Raw genomic sequence first — 21,903 nt, 5'->3', positions numbered from 1 at the left:
CAATTTATTAATTAAGCCCAAACAATTTGTTAAGCTCTTTTTATGCTGCCCACAAGTTATTCAAATGCAAAATTGCCATTTGAGTAATTGAATATTAAATAATTATCTAGAGTTTATCTAGGAAAAATCAGCAGGGAGAGAGGAGGCCATGTCAAAATGCATTTAATGGAAAAATGTGTAATTTATGCACATTATTAAATGGAATCAAGTGTTTCGGGAAATATGGAAAATGCATAGGCCCCGCAATCGTTTCCCGTTCAATGGAGCCATTAAGGCATTACCATAAATAAATAATTAAAATTGAAATTAAAAGCGTAAAGAAATCAGAAACGAAAAAAAAAACAGTATAACAAATAAAAAGGGAAAATTGCGCAAAAAAAGAGGTCTCTCCGTTCTGAATGAATATTTTAAGCAAATCATAAATTGCCGACATGCAAATCTCTCTCTCTCTCTCTCTCCAATATTATTAACAATTTATGGTTGAAATTAAATAATTTATGCGTTCTCTTTCGATTGCAGGTCCTGCGCCACGATCAACAATATGTTTGACAACAGTTTCCGGCCTTGAATTGAATTAAATAAAATAAATTAAGCCAGGCTGTGGAGCGGGTCAAAAACACACACACAGTTTGAATTGTTAATGAGCAGAAGCAGCACCATCAACAACAACAACAACAACAACAACAAGTGTTAAATGCAGCCCCCGTTGACGTCGCTGCCAGCGCCTCTGATTCAACAGTGCTGAAAAGTCAATTAAAGGTAATCAAATCGAAACTGATTGCATTACAGCAACAGCGACAATAATTTTAATTCGCATTGATGTTGTGTTACTTATTCCATTTCAATTTCTGCTAAATACAACAATTAATTGGGGACAACAGCTAGAGGGGCTCCCCCCTTTTAACTGCGCTCCTGCCCGCGTTTAAAACCGCACTGCGGTTTTAAACGCGCCAAATGACAAGTGTGCGCGGCTCACGCGGTTTTTCTCGCCACTGTTTGACGTTTTTCTGCTTTTTTTTTTCCACTGCGTTGGCAAATTTTGGTTTCAAATTCGTTTATTCGTTTTTTTACGATTGAAATTCGAGTTTTATGAATAGGATTTATGATGTATAGGCGGCTTAGGAGTTAAGCCTGCGGGCTAAGGCCGATTTTGCGGCATTTAATTATTTACAGGGATTAATTTATACTTTAATGAATCATTTTTATCTTGCTTGCTATTATTTTAAACATTTTTTTAGATGTGATGAAGGCAAAAAACTGTTTAAAATCAATTGAATTTCATTTAATATTTGTATATAATAGATTAATAAACAAAATCTCATAAAGTTGGTAAAGAAATATACTTTTTTGCCTAATTAAAAATCAATTGAAAGTATTAACTTTATTGACTTTGATCCCTGTTTAAGTACAGTTTTATTGACCCAAAGTTAAGCAGCTTTTCCTCCTTCCGTTTTCCCCGACTTTTCAAGTTTGACTTGGCAAACTTACGTGCCTTTTTGGGGTTAACCAGAACAACTGAAAGTGCAACAAGATGTGGCCACTAATTGCGAGTTGTTAATGTTGGGAAAACAGGGCGGGCAACTCAATTGAAAATCTTTGGCGACTCTGGAAACTTGGCAAAGTAATATAAATCACCCAAGGGTTCAGCCCGGTCACAGACCCGGCGCTCCCGGGGTCTGAATGGCTGCCGGTTTAATGACGCAAGTAATTGCAACGACCGGGCACAACTTGCAACTGGCAGAAGCAACTTGCAACTTGCAACACAATGGGGGGGGGAGGACGGGTGAGAGGAGACTTAATGAAAATCAAACAAAACAATAACTCAAAGTCGGTCAACTGTGCTGGGGAAAACGCAACAGCCGTCGATGTCGATGTCGATGATTCTCCCCTCTCCGAAAAGCAATAATTGATAAACGAACATCGGCGAACAGATGTACAAGTGTTCAGATGAATGAATCAAGCTCAATGACGATGATATCCACGACATGCGAGAGCCAAATCAATTGATTTATGCAGCTGGAGAGCTGCGTTTAATTGAAAGCAGTAATTAAATTAATGACTCTTCGTCTCCGTCCAGTGAAAAGTCGGTCTTTAATTAAGTCACGGAATGACGGTCCCATCTTCTAACATAGTCCTAACTAGACACTCTGGCATGTTGCATTCCCTGTCTCCCGGCCAATGCACTCCACAGTGAACTCAGAGTCCATTCAGAATGCGGAAGTCCATTTAATAATTCTTGGTTTCATTTCATTTGAAGCTCTCCCCAAAAAAAATATTATTAAATGAAACAGCGCGTGAAATGCTCTTGAAGAAGCTGACAAAAGCTGACAAAAGAGTTTTAAGACGTGACTTTTCTGCCAAGTGTTTAACAAAACTGATAATACTAATAATGTGATAAGTATAGCTTGGATATATTAATCTCTTTTTATGGTGTGACACTTGCAGCACATTCTGAGAGGAGAAATGATTTAATTTTCCTTTTATTATGACACTTTCATTTACCTATAAAATACTTGACAAAGATTTCCCAAAGAAAATGTAAAAGAAAGTATTTTTGTTAAAGGAAAGTACAGAGATTTTAATTATAACACCCCTCTCCCTTGAATTATCTTCTTTAAATTCAAAATGATTTAATAAAATCTGAAATATTATTGCATTCCGCGGCGAAAAGTATTTCTTTTTTTTACGTTTCGCATCTTTACCTCACATATATCATGGCCTGGCGCGTCTTCTTCATGCTTATGTATTCATAATTAAATTAATTAAATTCTTGCGCTTCAATTAAAATCTTATTAAGTTTCCGTATGCCTATCCATCCACCAACATACCCCGCCCTCCATCCTGTCCCCCGTGGCAGCCACAGTTTTCCCCCTTTGCAACAAAAGGGGGGGTAAGGGAAAAACTGAAAAATTGCCGAGAATGAAAGCAAGAAAGAGCAAGAGAGAGAGAAATGTGCAGACAAAGGGAAAAGCGGGAAGTGAAAAACTTCTTACAAAGCTTACTTATTCACACATCACGCAGACAACTGCAGACTTTTCACTGGCAAATACTTTTCCTGTCTTCAGCACCATACAACACCCGCACACCCGCACACGTTAAGCATTATTCAACGGCCAGGATGAAAAAATGGCTAAAAAGAGTGTCCTGCAACGCGGCGGCGTTGGTCCTTTTTATTTTTTGGGTGCTGGCAGCCAGCACGGGATGCCAAAAGCAAACAGGACGAAGAAAAATGCTCCACCGACCATGTGGTTCAGTTGATGTTGCTGCCGCAATGTTGCTGTTGCTGCTGCTGCTGCACATATTGCTGCTGCATTCTTCGCATAAATTTTGCCATCGCACTTAACTCATGTCTCGGGGTCTCTCTTTAAATGAGTCTGGTTAGCTCTGGCCCTTAAGGCACTGAAAAAAAGTTAACTAGTTCTCTTATAAAGCAAAGTAAGAAAGATTTTTACACTCTTGTTTTGTGCTTTAAGGTTGCTCAGATGCATTATCATTAGAAATCTTTACTTTTTAATTTTTTTTAGGGAATATACTTATGAAATTTCCTATATTTTCTCTGACTGTTATTATCTGCATCTCGCTCTCGCTCGCTTTGAGCTCACAGCATAAACAATGGCGCTGTTTAAAGCAAAAAAAAAAGGAGTAGTGGCGCAACTTGCCCCTTGCCACGTAGAACTCTGTACACATGTGACGCTGCCGCTTCCCGCATCACCGCCCACTAGCTCCTCTCTCCCCCCTCCTCCTCGCGGCCTTGCCTCATGTTAAATTCAACGCCAGCAGAGGAAGAGCTGAGCCAGCGACAGCGACAGAGGGCAGTAGGCAAAAAGTTCAGTCTTATTTTATACTCTTTTTTAATTTTTTGTTGTACTTCATCGTGGAAGTTTAAAAGCAAAATGCAAACAATATGGAACATTTTAAATGCACAGTGTGAAAAGCTGACAAGGGAATTGGGTAGCAAAATCGGAGCAGCAATCTTGTAAACTTATATATTATCATTATAAATAATTAACAAGAGAAAATTAATCACAGAATTCATGATTAATTGATAAGAAGAGCAACATTTTGAAACTAAAGAGCAGGTTTCTCTGTCCAATTGCATTTTGTTTATGAAATAATGCAAAGAACATAAGCTCAATTTATCCATTAATCTGATATATCTATGCTTTTCCATAAACTTTGTATTCTGTTCACTATTTCCCACAACCCATCTCACTGTGCACATTTACTAGACGGGACAGCACCGGCCAAGTAAATCACCGCAACTGTGAAACTAAATTTCCAGGGCACTAAATTTACGCACATCCAACTAAACCCTTGGCAGTAACGGAAACCGAAACCGAAACCGACACCCGGGCCCGAACCTCAGTTAACCCCAAGGGACCAGGAGTGCCAGAGGAGGAGAAGGAGGAGGAGGAGGAGCAGGAGCAGTGTAAGCTGCCTCGCTTAGATCCTCGTCTCTGTCTTCTTGGACTCGCTTCCTTTCCCTTTTTTGTTACATCCTTGCCGTGCAATTTTCACCATTTTGTGGTGCACTTTGCGCCTGGCCGCGATTTTCCGAAAGATTTATGGCCCACGACATGGAAGCGGAAGCGCAGCCATCCTGGCCACTAAGTCCAGCTGCAGGTATGCACCACCTCCTAAAACCACCGCCACCCACCACCCACCACCCACCTGCTTGTTGAGTCAGCAACAAAAGGGGAAGAAGCAGGCACTGTCGCGACGCTTTCGCCTAATGCCTGTCAGCAAATGCCGTTGTAAGGCGCTAAAGCTGTCCCGCCACTCAGATAGCCCAAAGCCCCTACACTCGGAGAAATATAGTGGCCTGAAATTGACCTTAGGACCTTAGGAAATAAGGCATTGAATGCAGGTAACCTTTAGTATAAAGGATTTCTCACTTACTATTACTTCTTTCCCATTTCAGCTTCATCTCTCTTTTACTTTATCCAAATGTAACCCCCTTTTTTGTTCGAGTGCATAGCTCCTTTTTTTGGCCTAAATCCTCTAGGCCCTCCTCACAAGTTGGCTCGTTTTTATTTAGCGCCCTTTTACCTTTTTACTATATAATGCTTAATTTAAATACAAATCCGATCTGTTTGCTGACTTTTGTCGATAAGCGGCACCAGAAATGATGGCGAAAGTTGGCAAACTTTTTCCCATCTCCAAAACAATCATAAAAAAAGGGAAGAAAAAATTGGCATTGGCAACGGCAATTTAATTTGCTTTGGCTTAGAGCTTGGCAAACTTTTGGGCACTTGAAATGGGAGTTCAACGCAAAAGGATCCCAGGGTCTAGAGTTACGCGGCTCTCTTAAGGATTCGAGTTTTAGGTAAACAAAGTCGCAAGGGAAAAAGGGGAAATTTAATAAATCGGAAGGATGGGGAGATATATCTAGCTTTACTCTTTAACAGCTGTAAGTGGAATTGTATTTACTGCTCATATAGTTTAACTTTTATTTTCTCAATTTACATTTTCAAAGAAGATGTAAAAAACAAATCTGTAACTCTTTTTCGTAATATATATTAATTAGTGCATGAAAATAATAATATTTTCGGTACCAGTTTACTCCGGTGCGTATAAGTAATTTTTGGGGCTGCTATAAATACATGAAATATAAGAAATGTCAAGTTTTCTATATTTTTATACTTTTTCTCTAGTTCTAACAGTTTTTATTCAATAATTATATACTTCAATTCAAAATACACCTGTGCGTATACGTAATTTTTGGGAGCTGCTATCAATGCATGCAATAAAAAATTAAAGAAAGATATATACTATTGCTAAGTTCCCTATATTTTTATACCCTGGCATGGTATTATAATTTTAGTCTGAAGCTTGAAACTTAATGAAGGAGTCATTTCCGACCCTATAAACCATATATATTCTTGATCAGCATCAACTGCCCAGTCGTTCTAGCCATGTCCGGTCAAAAAATAAATTTTTGACATTTTTCCGAAAATTGAAAATTTTATAAGGGGTTACATCATTAAAATTGTCAAAATTTGACACAAAATTGAATTTTTTAAATTTGAAAACGGAGTATGCAGCTTTGTTAATCTACTAAAAACTAGCATAGAACAGCTTTCTGAATTAAAATTAATGATTTTTTGGCATAGTTATGAGTTTTTAAAACTATGATTTTCGGAAAAAATTGTCCGTTTTTATACCTTTTTGCTGGTTTTTATAATTTTAGTCAAAAACTGACAACAGCATCAACAAACGCAGTATGCAGGTTTGTTAGTGCAATAAAAACTAGCACAGAAAAGTTTTCCGAATTAAAATCAATGCGATTTTGGCTTAATTATGATGTCCGAAAAACTTTGATTTTTCAGAAAAATGGTCTGTTTTTATACCTTTTTGCTGGATATAATTTAAGTCAGAAGCTTGAAACTTAATGAAGGAGTCATTTCCGACCCTATAAACCATATATATTCTTGATCAGCATCAACAGCCCAGTCGTTCTAGCCATGTCCGGTCAAAAAGTAAATTTTTGACATTTTTCCGAAAATTGAACATTTTATAAGGGGTTACATCATTAAAATTGTCAAAATTTGACAAAAGATGTAATTTTTTAAATTTGAAAACTGAGTATGCAGATTTATTAGCGCTATAAAAACTAGCAGAGAAACGTTTTCCAAATTTAAATTATTCCAATTTTGGCTAAGACATGATATATGAAAAACTTTGATTTTCCCAAAATATTAGCACTAAAAATATATTGACTTAGTATACCTAGAATTTGCATTCACTCACCTAATCTCTTCTCCATTTGCCAGCCTGTGAGAACCCCTTCCCACTTTCCCCAAATCCCTCTTCTCGCCACCCATTTCCATTTCCATTCTCTATTCATGGAATTTATGTCTCAACTTGCCTAAGCCATGTTTGTAGTAAAATCTCTACTATCGCGCCTTAATTTTAAAGCCCTCAACGCTAAATGCTCCTCCACTCGGCGACCCTGTGTCCGTGCCAGGAACCCGAATGCCGAAATCCGAGCCTAGAAACCGGAGTTGCCCTGGCAAAAAGCCCACGTCGCCATCTGCAGATGCGAGCGAAGTTTATGTTCGACATGCTGTAATGGCGCCATATGCGCGTTTATCAAAAGAGTGAGGGCAGAGCCACGCCCCGAGTAAGTCCGGGATATATATGGGTTAGTTTTCCGCTTGCCATATAAATTTGTTTAAGACATATAGCAAGGATCAATAGCTCGCGATTTATTGTCTGCCACATATAACTTTGTCTTTTGGGTTTAAACCCGCAGACACGCGGAAGTGCTAAAAGGGCGGGCAAGGTCGATGGGCGAAACTTTTTTACCTACTTTTCCGACTTTCCACTGTCGCCGCGGCTTTCATGGGCAGAAAGCCAGTCCCCGCGCGACCTAAGCCACCAAGGAACTCAGAGAACAAAAAAAAAACGAGCCAAAAGAAGAGAGATGGCAAGAAAATTATGGCTAAAATGGCGACGTCGTCTGGGCCAAGGAAAAAGCACCACGACGACGTCGGCTTGCGGTCGTTTATATGTAAAATATTTGGTTTACTTTATGACTGCTTTGGGTATTACTCTTTACTTTCTTGCACTGCCAATTTTGGCTTTCTCTCTCACTCTCTTTGCCTAGCTCTTTTGGGCCAAAACTTTTTGGCCAGGCAGTAAAAACAAACAGATGCGAGATGAGGCTAGAACGGTGCTACGAATTATGCCATAAAAGCATCGTCGTAGTTCCAACTTTTGCCAAATTCTTGGCTTGTCGTCGACATCATCCTCTTTGTCATCCTCCGGCCCCTATTCCTGCTTGGGTAGCCTTCGTCGTCTCCTAGTCTCAATGTTCAAGGGAGCCATAAAATACTTTTTTGAATCCGGCAGAGCGCATTGCTCCTGTCCCTATTTACCGGGTGGGAGGAGGGATTACCGCCAAGGGAGTCGCCATTGCAAGGACCAACAAATGAGGCAGCTCAGTGGGGCGCCTCTTTAACTGCTCATTTTGGGGGAGGATGTTGAACCCACGAATGGATTGCGTTGCCCAGGAAGGTAGAGTCCTTCTTAGTTAAATCTATACAGCATATTATAATTAATCAAAGGTAAATGTTGATTCTTAAAACAACATATCAATGGAATAGTGTCGTGTCTTTGTTCTGATTTAGGTCACTTTACTTTCTGCTTTTCTTTGGGCCAATAAAGTGGCTTTTATTTGTAGCTGAAAAGTGACTTTCTGCCTGACTCACTCTGAAATTAGCTCCCCCCTTTGCGCTGATTATAGTGACTGCCTCGAGAGCTCTCATATAGCTTTTGCGGTTCAGAACCAGAAACCGTTCAATTCGTGAGCCAAATTCCAAATCGAAAGCCAAAAAACCAAAGCCAAAGCCAAAGCCAAAGTCCAATTCAATTGCTAAAGGAGCGGGAGTGCAGTCTCTGGTCCCGATTACCATTACTGAAAATTGAAGTAACATGTGTGGCGATGCGCAATTGCCAAAAGCCCCCCGGCGGCCACTCACTTTGGGAGTCCCCCCATCTATTGTTTCGTTTTCTATTTCACAGACGAGTGGATGTTGCCTCGGCGACTTTCACTGGCACACAGCCTTCAGCCTTGAGTCGCGGAGTGGGTGTTGGGAGTATGGAGTGGGTGGTGGTGCTGCAGGAGTGGTGTTTTTTTCGGGGTGGCCCCAAATTTCAGCTTCAAATACGTTGCCTCACGCACAGAGCTCTACACGTCTTTGTTTTGTCTTCCTTGCAATGGCAAATATTTGGTGTGCTCGTGCCGCGCCAGGAAAAAGTATCTAGCAAATGCACACAAAAAGTATCTAGCAGATGCATAGCCTTGAAGTCAAAGTTTTGAGAAGCAGAGAAACAAATTATGAATAAGTAGAAGACAGATAAAATGTATATCCCAAAAGAATATAGGAAAGAATGATAACATCTTCACTTTTAGCTTAGAACCATTAAAGTATTTAGGGTTACTTTCAAATCTATTTCCAATTTCTTTCTGTGTATAAACCGAAACTGTAAACTGTGCAAATAGTGCAAATAGCAGGGGTAGAGGGGCAGGACGGGGTACCCAGTACATGTCTTGAGCGGAAACTGTGCCAAAAGACGTATGGCACAAAGCAGGATAAATTTGCCAAGTTTATCATAGCATACAGAGAGAGAGGGGGAGTGAGTGGAACTGGAACTGGGGGGAACGTGGGCGTGGCAGGACTTGAATGTTGGCAAAACATGAGCCAAGGCATTGAGCATAAAATATTGTCGGCGATATTTTAACGCGCGCTCAAGCGAAATTGTCATATAAATAACACCCGGGGAAAAGGGGTGCTTCTTTTGCTCGCTAGCAAGGACTCCTCCCGGTTTAAGGTTGTTTTTTAGGATATTGGCTGGCGTTACTTTGAAATATTAAACATTTGGCAAACACGGGCAAAAGTTGAAGTTTATTGCCGACAGTGATGGGGTTCTGCGAGTTTTGCGGCGGCAAGCAGGGAAATTGGAGCAGCCGAAACCTGGAAGCCATTATGGGGACTCGATTCCGTCGATTCCGATGCTATTTTTAAGCGCCGCCAAACTTTTTTTCGCCCGCAACAGATAAAAGTGGGCACAACTGTACTTGTATATATCCATTTCCCATTTTCCCTTTTTCCCTGACTGCTTCCCCTTGCCATTAAATCAGAAACATGCATTTATTTAGCAATTTCCAGCAACTGCAACAGCAAAAGTTGGTGGCAAATGATTCTTTTCTGCTTCTCTCTGTTTATTTTTCTGCTGGCAAATATTCAAAATGAAAAAATTGTATATATATTTTTAGAGAGAGAGAGAGAGAGAGAGAGGGGGAGAGAGTGTTAAAAGGGGGGTGGCTCTGTGAAGCGGAAGTCATAGTGGCAGGGCCAAAGCTAAAGCTAAAGCAAAAGCAAAACCAAATTCCGGGGGACCAAAAAACCGACAAAAGACGGAACAGAAAACGGCACCAGACAGATACAATAAAAAAGGGGGGTTTTGTCCACCCGCCAAACCGCCTAACTGGCCCCATTCCCACATCCTTTTTTATGCTCCTTTTTCTATTTTGGGGCCATGGCCGAAAGGCAGGTCCTGTGACACACAATGAAAAAATACAATTTCCGAAAAGAAAATTAAGTGAAAATTAGTTTTAGAAATACATTTTCAAACTTTGCCAAGGTCTTGAATTCCCTATTTTATCTAAACAACAAACAAATAATTGTCTCTGCAATGCTTTAAAATTAAAGTTTCCTTCAAATATATAATTGCTTCTAAAAATAGCTCATTAAATTGTTTAAATTTATTATATTTTCCCTCTGTGCAGAGTTCAACTCGCAGTCAAACATTTCCAACAATGGTTTAGAGAAGATATAGTCGTGGGTGCTTTCAGAGGGATGCAACTTGGACACGAACGGAACTAATAAATGAGTTCAGCAACAGTAGAAAACCAAATAAAAGTGTCCTAAAAAAGGACAACAAAGGCTGCCTGAATAAAATCTCAGCGGTAGACCATAAAATATTAAGAGCATACTTTGCCAATGAAATGGGAATTTGACTGTCTGTTCAGATACAAATGGGTAACAATTTAAATAGGTACCCTCTTTTAAAATAGAATTAAATTGTATTATTACTAATTAGAATATGAAGTGAAAGGTTTTCTATTAAAAATATTTAAACAAATGAAAAAAGAAAGCTAACTTCGGGAAGAAGTTTATATACTCTTGAATTTGGTTCAGAAACTCCAACTTAAGTAGACCATAACTAAGCCAAAAATGCATTAATTTTAATTCGGAAAGCTGTTCTGTGCTAGTTTTTATAGCGCTAAGAAATTTGCATACTAAGTTTTACAATTTTTAAAATGCAATTTTTTGTCAAATTTTGGCAATTTTAATGATGTAACCCCTTATAAAATTTTCAAATTTTTGAAAAAATTAAATTTTGATCGGACATGGCTAGATCGATTTGGCTGTTGATGCTGATCAAGAATATATATGGTTTATAGGTTCGGAAATGATTCCTTCACTGCATTGCAAGCTTCTGAATGAAATTTTAACACCCTGAAAAAGTATTGTATAAACCTAAATTAAAAGTTTAGGGGAATATACAATATTTAACCTTGCCCAATCAATATTTACTTGAAATAAACAAAGCTCCTCATCCTAACAAAGATCAACCTGCTTTTAAATATGTACATTTTGTGAATTAAAATTCGCTCCTGCATATTTCAGCTTCATATAAGATGGTGTTAAATGGCCAGGCATAAAGATAATACTATAAACCATAAAAAAGGATCATAACCTACCATCTTAATGTGCTGTTAGGCCTTGAAAATTTTCCCTCCACTTTCCTTAAGAGAAAATAATACCCTTAACCCAAAAACCCAACCGATGACTTTTGATCCTCTCGACGACAGGTCCTGGCTGCTGGCAGCTCATTGAAAACCAGGCCTGCGGTATCGCGTTGGCCATTTAACGGGATTTTAGCAATTTAAATATGATTTCCCAGAGCCCATGCTTCGTCCTTGGTCCTTGCTTCATCCTTTGCTCATATGCATTCCAAGCAGCTGTGGTGCAAACAGAACAACAAAAAAGAAAGGAAAAACTTCACAGTTTTTGTTTTTATTCGCCCGAAAAATGTTGTCGGTTGTTTGTTCTTCGAAGAGTCCCGGACTCTGCACTCCACAGGACTCAGGACTCAGGACTCGGGACTCGGGACTCGGGACTCGGGAGTCCTCTCTCAGTCTCAACAAGTTGCTTTATGGCATATGCATGATAATGATGAGGAGTCGGTTGGAAACGGAAACGGAGACCCTCTCCGCCACGAGTGCCATTTTCTTTTTTGCGGCCTTGTTTCATATGATGGCCGCTCCCGGGTGTTTATGTGATATTTACATAATAAAAAGCGAGAGTTTCAGCGTGCGGCGGATGGGAGTTATATCCTTTTTTTCGGCTCCGCCTCCCTCTGACCCACATCTATGATTATTTTCATAGCGCCTTTGGGGCCCAGCCACGCCCACGCTGCATAAAGTTGAAAAATATGAAAAAAGGGGGCGATGATACACACACAGCCTCATCCTTTGTCTCTCGTCCCCAACAAATAACTCCTACCCCCCTTCTCCCCTCTCCTCTGTTAGCGGAGAACAACAAAGGAAAAAGAATTTCGCTTTTGTTTTATTTATTTTATGGCCCGTTTGGGGAGCCCAATGCCGATATCCTTTTTCTGGGGCCCATCCTTGAACTTCTCGCAGTTGCCGCGCTAAATTAAGTTTTGTTTTGCCAGTTGTCCCCAGACCCTGCCCCCCATTCCCCCTCCTGTAGCTGATAAATGTCCCCAAAGCAAACAAAGTGCAAGTTGTTTTTTAAGTTTTTGGCCCCAACTATGCGGCATATCTTTGGCCTGGCCAGGGAATTCGCTGGGGGGTGGCGGTGGTCCGGCCTTAAATGGGGTTTGGTTCTGGGGGAATTCCCACTCTTTGGGGACCTGCCAGTTGACACAAAGGGTTGCCGGGGCTGGCCCCTTGTCTGACATGTGAGGAGGAATAGGTTTGGGCAGGCGGAAAAAGTGACTTTGAGGACCTTTCCTGGGGTTTGGGACTTCAAAGGGAGGGTTTTCTACATTATTGTATTTAAAATTAAAGCTAGTTTAGCGAAAATTGGGATACAAAAACCTACCAAAGCTTCTTAGGTAGCTTTAATATAAAATAGTATAGTAATTGTAATTTAAAAAGAAACATTTGCAATGAAAAAGTTTGAAATTTTCCGCTCTTTGAAATGCTCCCCGTCTAAGCTGCTGTCAATCTCTATTCCCATTCGATCGATAATGGCTATCTGTGAGCCTTGCAATCCGCATCCGAATCCGGCTAACTGCCTGGCAACCATTAGGTTGGCAAACAGACTGTGTCTGTCGGGGGAAAAACTGTTGAAGTGAAACTAAGGCAGCGACTTCCATCCGCTCCTGGCCGCTAATTCCGCTTCCTAATGTCCAGGCCGTGGCCATTTAAATTGTCTTCATTTGTTTACTACCGGACAGACGGACGGACAGAGGGATAGTTAGTTGGAGGAGCAAAAGGGAGCACAACTCCAGGGTAATCCGCAAAACTACCGATTAACTCCCGACGGGGGCGATGGGTAGTTGCGATTGGGGATTGCAGCTGCCAAATCCAATGAAAATCCGAGAGTCGAATCGGAGCAATTTGGAACTCTAATGGAAAATCAATTTAAAGAGTCTCTTTTTTTCGTTTCTTTGCAGGCGAATGCCGGAGTCTGGACCTGAAACCCATTGGCAAACTTGGCCAGAACGTAGTTAACCGAAAAAGGGAGACCAGAAACACGAAACTAGCAAGAGAAGAGAGTGAATATAAAGGAGGCCAGAAGCAGCGGCCAATTACCATGTCGCTGGCCCATCATCTCGGCCTCTTCCTGGGCCTGTGCCTCATCCTCCTGGCCAGGCTGCAGATGGCCCGAGGACTGGCCAACTGCCCGACTGGCTGTGAATGTGACGACGACACCCTAATGGTGAATTGCGGCGAGGGCACCCTGGATGTCCTGCCCATCGCCCTGAATCCCGCCATCCAGCGGCTGGTCATTAAGAACAACAAGCTGAAGACCATCGACTCCTCGATGCAGTTCTATGCGCAGCTCACCTTCCTCGATCTGTCCTTCAATGACATGGTCTCCATCCCAGAGCGCTCCTTTGCCTACCATGCCAAGCTGCAGGAGCTGCATCTGGACCACAACAAGATTGGCCAGGTGTCCAATAGCACCTTCCAGGGCCTGAGCACCATAAGCGTGCTCAATTTGCGTGGCAATCTCATCGCCGAGCTGGAATACCGCACCTTTTCGCCGATGGTGAAGCTGGCGGAGCTGAATCTCGGCCAGAACCGCATTAGCCACATCGATCCTCATGCCCTCGACGGTTTGGTGAACCTGCGGGTGCTCTATTTGGATGATAATACCCTAACCACTGTGCCGAGTCAGCTTACCTTTCAGGCGCTGCCCTCGCTAGCGGAGCTTTACTTGGGGACCAACTCCTTCATGACCATTCCTGGCGGAGCCTTCGAGGACCTCAAGGGACTGACCCGCCTGGATCTGCGCGGCGCTGGGCTACACAACATCTCGGAGGCTGCACTCAAGGGTCTGGAGGCCTTGCGCTTTATGGATCTGTCGGATAATCGCTTGATGGCGATACCCACAGCCGCCTTTCAGACACTGGGACGTCTGGAGGAGCTGAGCATTGGACAAAATGACTTTGAGGTGATCTCCTCGGGAGCCTTTGCGGGTCTGAGGGAGCTGCGTCGCCTGGAACTCACAGGTGCCCAGCGTTTGAGGCGTGTGGAGAGCGGCGCTTTCACCGGCAACACCAATCTGGAGCACCTGAATCTGTCCAGCAATAAGCAGCTGAGCGAGCTGCCCGCCACTGCCCTGGGTGGACTGCCTCACCTCAGCACGGTGGTGCTAAAGGCCAACCAGCTGAGCACCCTGGACGAGGGCCTGGTGCCCTGGGCTGATCTCCAGACGCTGGATCTGTCGGAGAATCCCTTCGTTTGCGACTGCCGGCTGCTGTGGCTGCGCCACCTCTTGCTTAGCCGGAATTCGAGTGGTCAGTATGCCCCAGTGATGTGTGCCTATCCCTCTGCCCTGCGGGATCTGCCCCTAGCCCAGCTGGCGGAGCCCCTGCTGGGCTGTGCCCATGGAGCGGCCAGTAAGCAGGCCATTATCGGTATCCTAGTGGTGGTCTGTGCCGCCCTCATCACAACCCTAGCCCTGCTCCTCTACACCTGCCGCCGTCGCATTCGTGAGATGCTGAAGGGACACTCGGCGCTGGGAAGGAAGGAGCGCGAGTATCAGAAGACCTTCTCCGATGAGGAGTACATGGCCAGGCCACCGCCCGGCTGTGGGGGAGTGCATCCGGCAGCCGGGGGCTATCCCTATATGGCGGGGCATGGCAGCAGCAGCGGCAGGCCGATTCCGGTCACCGAACTATAGCTAGAAGCACCACCCCCGCCTCAGCTGCGGGGCCGGGGTGGCGCCAGTACCGCCAGCGGGGCGGTGCAGCAGCTGCAGGTGCCCAGCGCGGTCGATCAGGCCTCCAACTCCTTTGCCCAACTCAGCCACATTCATTACATGACCAATAACGGGGCGCAGTCCTCGAAGATGCATCACTCGCAGCAGGACATGCGACTGCTGGCCTGCAACGGAGGCAAGTCCTTTAATGCCACCTCACTGCCCCGTCATCGACCGCCGCCGGCACAGGTGCAGGTTCAGGTTCAGGAAAGCACTCTGTCCCACTACAGTCACCCGGTGGCCAATGGGATAAGGCTGACCCAGGATCACTTCAACCACAACCAGCATCCGACTGCTTCAAACCAGAGTCACCACTATGGCGGCGTTTATGCCAAGCCCTGTGATGCAATGGCCGAACCGGGTTACATCCACAACAATTCGCATTACTCCCTGCCGCTGGATCATGATCTGCCACCCAGTCCCACACCCACGCCACCGCCCCCAGCCTTGCCGTTGAGGAATGGTGTGGGCATGGCACTCATTCATGGCAACACCACTGGACGCAGATCCTTTAATAACAACAATAATGTGGCCACCTTGTCGAACAACAACCATCATGGCGGTGTAGCAGTGGGAGTGGGTCTTGGTGTGGGCAACAACAACAACAACAATGGCAGCCTGAGACGATATCACTGATATCCGGCCAAGACGTGCGGCACCTTGGGCCGCACCATTATCAAGACCAGACCGGATCAGGATATCGAACTGCATTACTTCTACAAGGGCTGAGAGGGGGGTATGGAAATTCCACGAGGATCGCCTCTAATCTTATTTAATCAGGGCTATATACATTAATCCCCGGACATTGTGGGGTTAAGAGTGCATCTTTGCCGCGAAGTCCAGACAAAAAGTCCTGGATATTCTTCAATTCTAGTTGTATCCTACGTTACGTGTATTCAGGCGAGAGAGCATTCTGTATAAATTTAGGCTTTAGTTTCGTGAGGTTGTAGAGGGGGTGGGGGTGGGCAAGGAATCCGCAGGATATGATGTATATAGATATATAAGTGGAGGACTTGCGCACAATTTTGGCAGGCAGACAGTGAGTTTGTCACTTCTCGGCCGCCACAATTCATTTGCATCCAGTGATCTTAACTATTAAGTTCTGCTTAAATTAATTAATTAAAAACCCTTCAATTTATGTACATAATTAGAAGCTTTTTTTTAAACAAAAAATGCGACAACCGAAAATCAAGGAAATTTCAATGAAAAAACAAAAAAAAATTAAATTAAAATCAAGTAACAAGGTAATTTACTTTATAAAATAACAAATTAGCCAAGCGCTTAAGCACCAGTCATTAAAACTATGTATGTATTTAGCCTAAAACTATCGACAAAATATATTCCAAAAATAAATGCAAAAAAAAAAGCAAAAAAGAAAATAAATTATATACGCAAAACCCAAATAGAACACAGCCGATTTTTATAGTTAATAGACTCAGTAAAGAATAAACTACTCATCGGAATAATAAACATGCAAGTTGTTTACACAGTGGAAAAAGGAAAATAGCGAAAAACTATGGAAAACTGCAATATTCAGGCAGCATCTACGCCGCATTCACAAATATGAATAAGCAATTAATGCAACGGAAATAAACAAATGCAAAATACAAAGTAAATCTATATATATACGAATTATATGTGTAAATAAATGAAAAATATAACTATGCTCGAAAACAAAACCTTACCGATTTTATATTTTTTTTGTACTCTTCATTTTCCAGCCCTTAATTTTCCCCCTACCCCATTTTCCCAACGCCAGGAGTCTGGCGAACCCTTTGATCGATTGTACATATTTAACAAATTTAATGGAACAAATTGCAAAACCAATACAAGGGAGTTGAAAGTAACCTACAGATAGAAGAAACATTGATTACCATTTATACATACATACATGTAATTGAAAGCTTATTCAAACGCAAATTTCATATTCATATTTCATATATATGTACTTCATAACGAAGCAGATCGCCCATTTAGCTATACGACGACGACAAACACACACACACACTATGAATAAACTAAAAAATTAATATTAAATCAATTTCAAAATACAATTTAAGCAAATTACAAGGGAAAAAAGCGTAGTGAAACAAACACAAGCCAGATGGCACAAGAAATATACGAACGAGGCATAGAATATAGCCGAGTCAAACCAAAATTTGTGGATCAGCATTAACTAACCGTATCATTAAGCGCATTAAGAAGTGCAACACGAAATACAAGGAACTCTCTCTTAATGTAATCGATAATCGCAGGTGCGAAGCAGAAAATTGACAAAAGAAAAAACAAAATTCAACAGTGTTCAAGAACTAGAAGATAAATCAAATAAAGAACAAATTTAACAATAAATAAAGAGTGTTGTTTTGTGATGAGTGGGTGGAACAATGAGTGAAAGGTATTTATATTCAGGTCTTATCTATTTTTGAATCAGCATTTTGCTGTTCGAAATAAAACAGGTAGCGTGGCCGAGCGGTCTAAGGCGCTGGTTTAAGGCACCAGTCTCCTCGGAGGCGTGGGTTCGAATCCCACCGCTGCCAAGTTGGTTTCTTTTTATTTATTTTTTCTTAATATATACATATTTTTCACAGCTTGTTCAGCAATCTGCCAACGATTTTTGGGGCAAACTAGTTTCGTTCAACTGTTTCTAGTCTGTGTCAAATGCAAATACCTAAAAACACTTTTCCATGCAAGTTTAGTTAATGCACACCAGCGCCAAGCAGCCACAAACTCTAGAGTTTGAGCTGCTGCTGCTGCTGCTGCTGGCACTCATCTGCATAATTTAATTACATTTAACAATAACAAAAACACCACACACACACACATACACACAGGACGTGCAGCGTTTTGCGCTAATAAGCGACAGGGTCACCCTGGACCCCCCTCAGCGACCCCTGCTCCCGCCCGCCATGCCAAGTTGTCAAGCGATGCGATGCGTTGCGTTGCTCTGAACAAAAATCTCAAGTGAGAAAGCTAATGCAGGTGGCTTCGTGACACGATGCTTGTTTTAGGTAAAAAATTATATATAATAATAAATAAAATATTCCTTAATGCTTGCTCTAAAGGTTCTATTTAAATGTAGCATAATATTCCCTGAATTTAATAAAGTATTCTTGAGATACAGTCTTAAGATCTAATTTTTCCCCGAAAAAAGATCTTTTTAAAAGACTTTAATACCATAATATATCATAAATTTAATATAATATATTTAGTGGTATGAAATATTTTAAAATATATAATTTTTAGACCCCTAAATATTCTTTTTATGTGCAGATTCATAGCTCCTCTACAACATATCCTTGCACGATCTCATCACCACTTGTGCCAGCGGGAGAAACAGAGTTCGTTCTGGCATAAACAGTTACACATTTGCATGCAGCATTCTGCCCCCCTTCCAGCTGCAGCTCCAACGCCGCCCCTGGGGTATGCCTTCAGCTCGGTTCGTTGTTGCTGCTGCTTGTGCATATGCGACATTAGCGCACGCAAACAACGTACACACAATTAGAAGAATTAACAGTAGTTAAGGCAGCAACAACACGCTCAACTTGTTGGCAAGATGTGCAGCGGTGTGCAAAGAGGGGGTGGCATAGAAAGGGGGAGGGGGCCTCAGACTTATCCCACTGCTGCCGAAGGCTGTTGTTGCTTCTGTTGCTGCTGCTGCTGCTGCTGCCGGTACTTGTAATTTAGTTTCGCAACGAGTTCCGCTGCATGTCCGCTGCTGCTGCTGCTGCTGCTGCCGCAACTTATTGGCCACAACATGCCAACTTATTAGGCAAAAGCGCAAAAGTTATAAATTGTTTTACAAGGCGCACATTGTTGCGGCCGTAAATATGTGGATACCACCGAGCCAAGGACAACAGGAAGCCAGCAGAGTTGCCAAAGGATGTGGCGGTTATCGCTTTAAAATTAAGGTGTAACCAGGAGTCAAAGGGATTTGCCAGCAATTACTTAATCGGAGAATAAAAAGAAGAGTCTGCTGGACAAAAGATAATGTAGTTATCACTAAGATTCGAACTATGACACTACATTGCTGTTTTGTTTGATTAAAGGTTTCATAGTACAAAAAAGGAACACTTTTCTAAATTGTTTATTAAGTATGCATAGTAAATACCCATTATTTTCCCTTTCTATTACACTGTAGTGTCATAAACTAAACGTATAATTAAAATATTTGCATACCTTTGATACCCTGCAAATGGTAAATGACACTACATTGTTTCTGCATTTATTAAAACCATGGTCATTCCTGCTCTTTTCTTTTTATCCTTTGCATAAAGCAACAATGTATTATAAAGCTACTCTACAACTAAACAAGATTTAAACATTATTCCTAAGGGAAACACAAAGTTATAGTAACTAGATCAAGATACAAAGACTAAAAATAAAGGTAAAACGATACTAATACTAAGATTGTTCCTAAAAGTATACACAATTCAAAAGATATTCCATATAATTCCTAAGAAAAGAACTTGACATCTTGTGTTATTGTCCCCTTCGCCCATTCAATTGTTATAAACATTGTTGCAACATTTAATTAAAACATTTCGCTTCGCCCCACCACAACAAATGCACTCGGGTGAGAAAAATTACAAAATATTTTTAATTGCCAGTCTGTAAATTTATGCCACCGAAATTGTTTTCAAAAACAAAAGGAGCCAGATCCTCCTACCATTTTCTTTTAGTTTTTTTTTGGGATGGGAGGGAACCTTCGCCCCAAAAGAACACTTTGTCTGCTGTGCTAATTTATATGTTAATTTTTTTCATATTTCCATGCACAGCGAGTGAATATTATTTTTGTGCTATTTCATATTTCGTTGATGCGGTCGCTTTATTTTGAATACAAAAACCGGAAAGGATGCCGAAAAGCCCCGCTGAAAAACAACGGCACAGGCAACATAATGCCATCGTCTATTCAAAAAGGCGTTTTGGTTTGGTTTGGCTTTTCCTTTTTCTCGGTTTTATTTTCCATGAAATTTTCGCTGAACTCGCACAATAACAAGCCGGCGAGGGGAATGGGGTTGGGGTTGGTCAGGGGGATAGGAGGACAGGGCAAAAGGCTCATAGGCAGCTTTTTAATTTTCAGCATGAATTAGAATAATAGTCAACGGATATTACACAATGGCCGACCGACCAGAGGGGGGCGGTGGCGGTAGGGAGGCTTTGGGGATTTCCGGTCAGCAAGGGTTCGGTTTTTTGGCCTTGGGGCTTAGGGCTGCTGCCGGCCATTAAGGGAATAGTTGATGGAGGAATCTTTAATGCGAAACTAACTAACTAAGCTGGCAGTCCTCAGGGATTAGCCCAAAAATAATAATTAATTACAATTTCCTAAGCTGGAAATTGGAAATGCCTGCCGTTAATCATTAATTTTAACCTACGAAATATACACAGCACTTAACATCTCTCTCTCTCTCTCTCTCTCACTTTGAATGCCTCCGATTTCTTTATTTCCGCTGTGACAAATATAAATTCACAAAAAATTCAACCATTTCTTGGAAACAAGCAAACAAAACAAAAACAGCAAAAACAAGGACCCCAAAAAGTGCTGACACCTTTGAAAAATTTTCACGCTAATAAAACACAAAACATGCCAGAGCAATGTGAAGAGCGTGAAAAGCGCGGAGGAGTCAGCAGCTCCCGCGACGGATGGCGCTAAAGTCAGAGGAGGGCTCCGCTTTTCCACCCCTCTCCACCGAGAAAGAGGAGGAGTTGGTCCGGAAAACCCAACAAAAGGAGCAGCAGCCCCAAGCAACCGCAAGCTGGGAGAAAGGCGAGAAAATGCGGGAAAACCCAAAGAGAGAGGACCCTGTTTTGTATTTGTCCCAAAAAAAAAAAGAAAAATATACGAAAAAGAAGCGAGGGAAATTTGTTTTAATGCCGCGCGCTCTTTTTACGCTTTTCTTTATAACTTCTTTTCAGCTTTTTTGTCATGTTACAATTCTGCAGCGACAGCAGTAAAAAATAATAATACCCCGCCCCGCGGCAACCGCAACTTGTGCAACATCATAAACCCATTTGCGTTTTTAATTAGTAACATCGCAACTTGGCCCAGTGAAGGGCTGAGGGCGAAAAGTAAATGACCATGCACAAAATGTTGCACCGAGGCAACAACTGAAACAGATAAGTCCTGGACTCCAGCTCCTGGACTCCAGCTCCTGTCCCAACTCCACTCCAGCTCCACTCTCTACCGAAAAAAACAGAAAAACTGGAGCAAATAAGGTAAAAATTTTTAATTGCCGCAGAAGCGAAAAATTATTAAGTTGCGGTTTTGCCAGCGTTTCGAGTAGTCAGCGGTCCCAGCTAGCCGGGGAGCTGCCCGGTGGCCACCGCTGCTACCAGTTCATCCTCATCGCCGTCATAAAGAGAGTCCGCGAAACAAAGTTGAAAAAGCGCAGCTCAAGTGGCGCAGCCTTTCCCGCCGTCCAGGAATGGTTTCGGTTTCGGACCCGCTGATGGTCTCCGGTCCTTCAGTTTTCCCCTTATATATATACAGATATATATATTTTTTTGTTTTTAGTTAACGGAAATGTGGGGCAATGACCGGAGGGGTCACTGCGACTGACCAGCAAAGAGGAAGGTGCCAGCAAGTGTCCTTCAAGTGGAAGGGATAATCCCCAGGAAAAGGCAATGCTAATTAAGTTTAAAGCGAATATACTTTTAAATGTAGATTTATAAAAGATAAAATATGTTAAGGAAATGGTATTAACATGTATTTGCTGAGATGTTCTCTAAAAGAATACCTAATTCGTGTATTATAATTTCAGTCAGAAGCTTGTAAAACATTGTAGCAATCATTTCCGACCCTATACATCATATATATTCTTGATCAGCATCAACAGCCCAGTCGTTCTGGCCATGTCCGGTCAAAAAATAAATT

General features: G+C 42.0%; 2 protein-coding genes and 1 non-coding gene across 3 annotated transcripts; all 3 read left to right on the top strand.

The window, feature by feature from the left end:
- Positions 1 to 13,358: 13,358 nt before the first annotated feature.
- Positions 13,359 to 17,385, top strand: LOC110190123 (capricious). Its single transcript, XM_020960447.2, has one exon. It carries the CDS (start codon positions 13,359 to 13,361, stop codon positions 14,952 to 14,954), a length of 1,596 nt encoding a protein of 531 aa, XP_020816106.1. The 3' UTR covers positions 14,955 to 17,385.
- On the top strand, positions 15,093 to 17,385 carry LOC110190131 (uncharacterized). The gene has a single exon (XM_020960458.2). The coding sequence runs from the start codon at positions 15,093 to 15,095 to the stop codon at positions 15,666 to 15,668; it is 576 nt and encodes a 191-aa protein (XP_020816117.2). The 3' UTR covers positions 15,669 to 17,385.
- A 102-nt stretch (positions 17,386 to 17,487) lies between these two features.
- On the top strand, positions 17,488 to 17,569 carry TRNAL-AAG (transfer RNA leucine (anticodon AAG)). Its single transcript has one exon. It is a non-coding gene; the product is annotated as a tRNA-Leu (tRNA).
- The last annotated feature ends 4,334 nt before the right edge of the window (positions 17,570 to 21,903 follow it).

This window comes from Drosophila serrata, unplaced genomic scaffold, assembly GCF_035046125.1.
Source record: "Drosophila serrata isolate PLE 108 unplaced genomic scaffold, ASM3504612v1 contig_272, whole genome shotgun sequence".
Taxonomy (NCBI): Eukaryota; Metazoa; Arthropoda; class Insecta; order Diptera; family Drosophilidae; genus Drosophila; species Drosophila serrata.
This window is presented reverse-complemented; position numbering and strand designations above follow the sequence as displayed.

What these genes read in the sequence shown, in the direction of transcription:
- LOC110190123 (XM_020960447.2), top strand. Translation starts at nt 13,359, where the DNA reads ATGTCGCTGGCCCATCATCTCGGCCTCTTCCTGGGCCTGTGCCTCATC.
- LOC110190131 (XM_020960458.2), top strand. Translation starts at nt 15,093, where the DNA reads ATGACCAATAACGGGGCGCAGTCCTCGAAGATGCATCACTCGCAGCAG.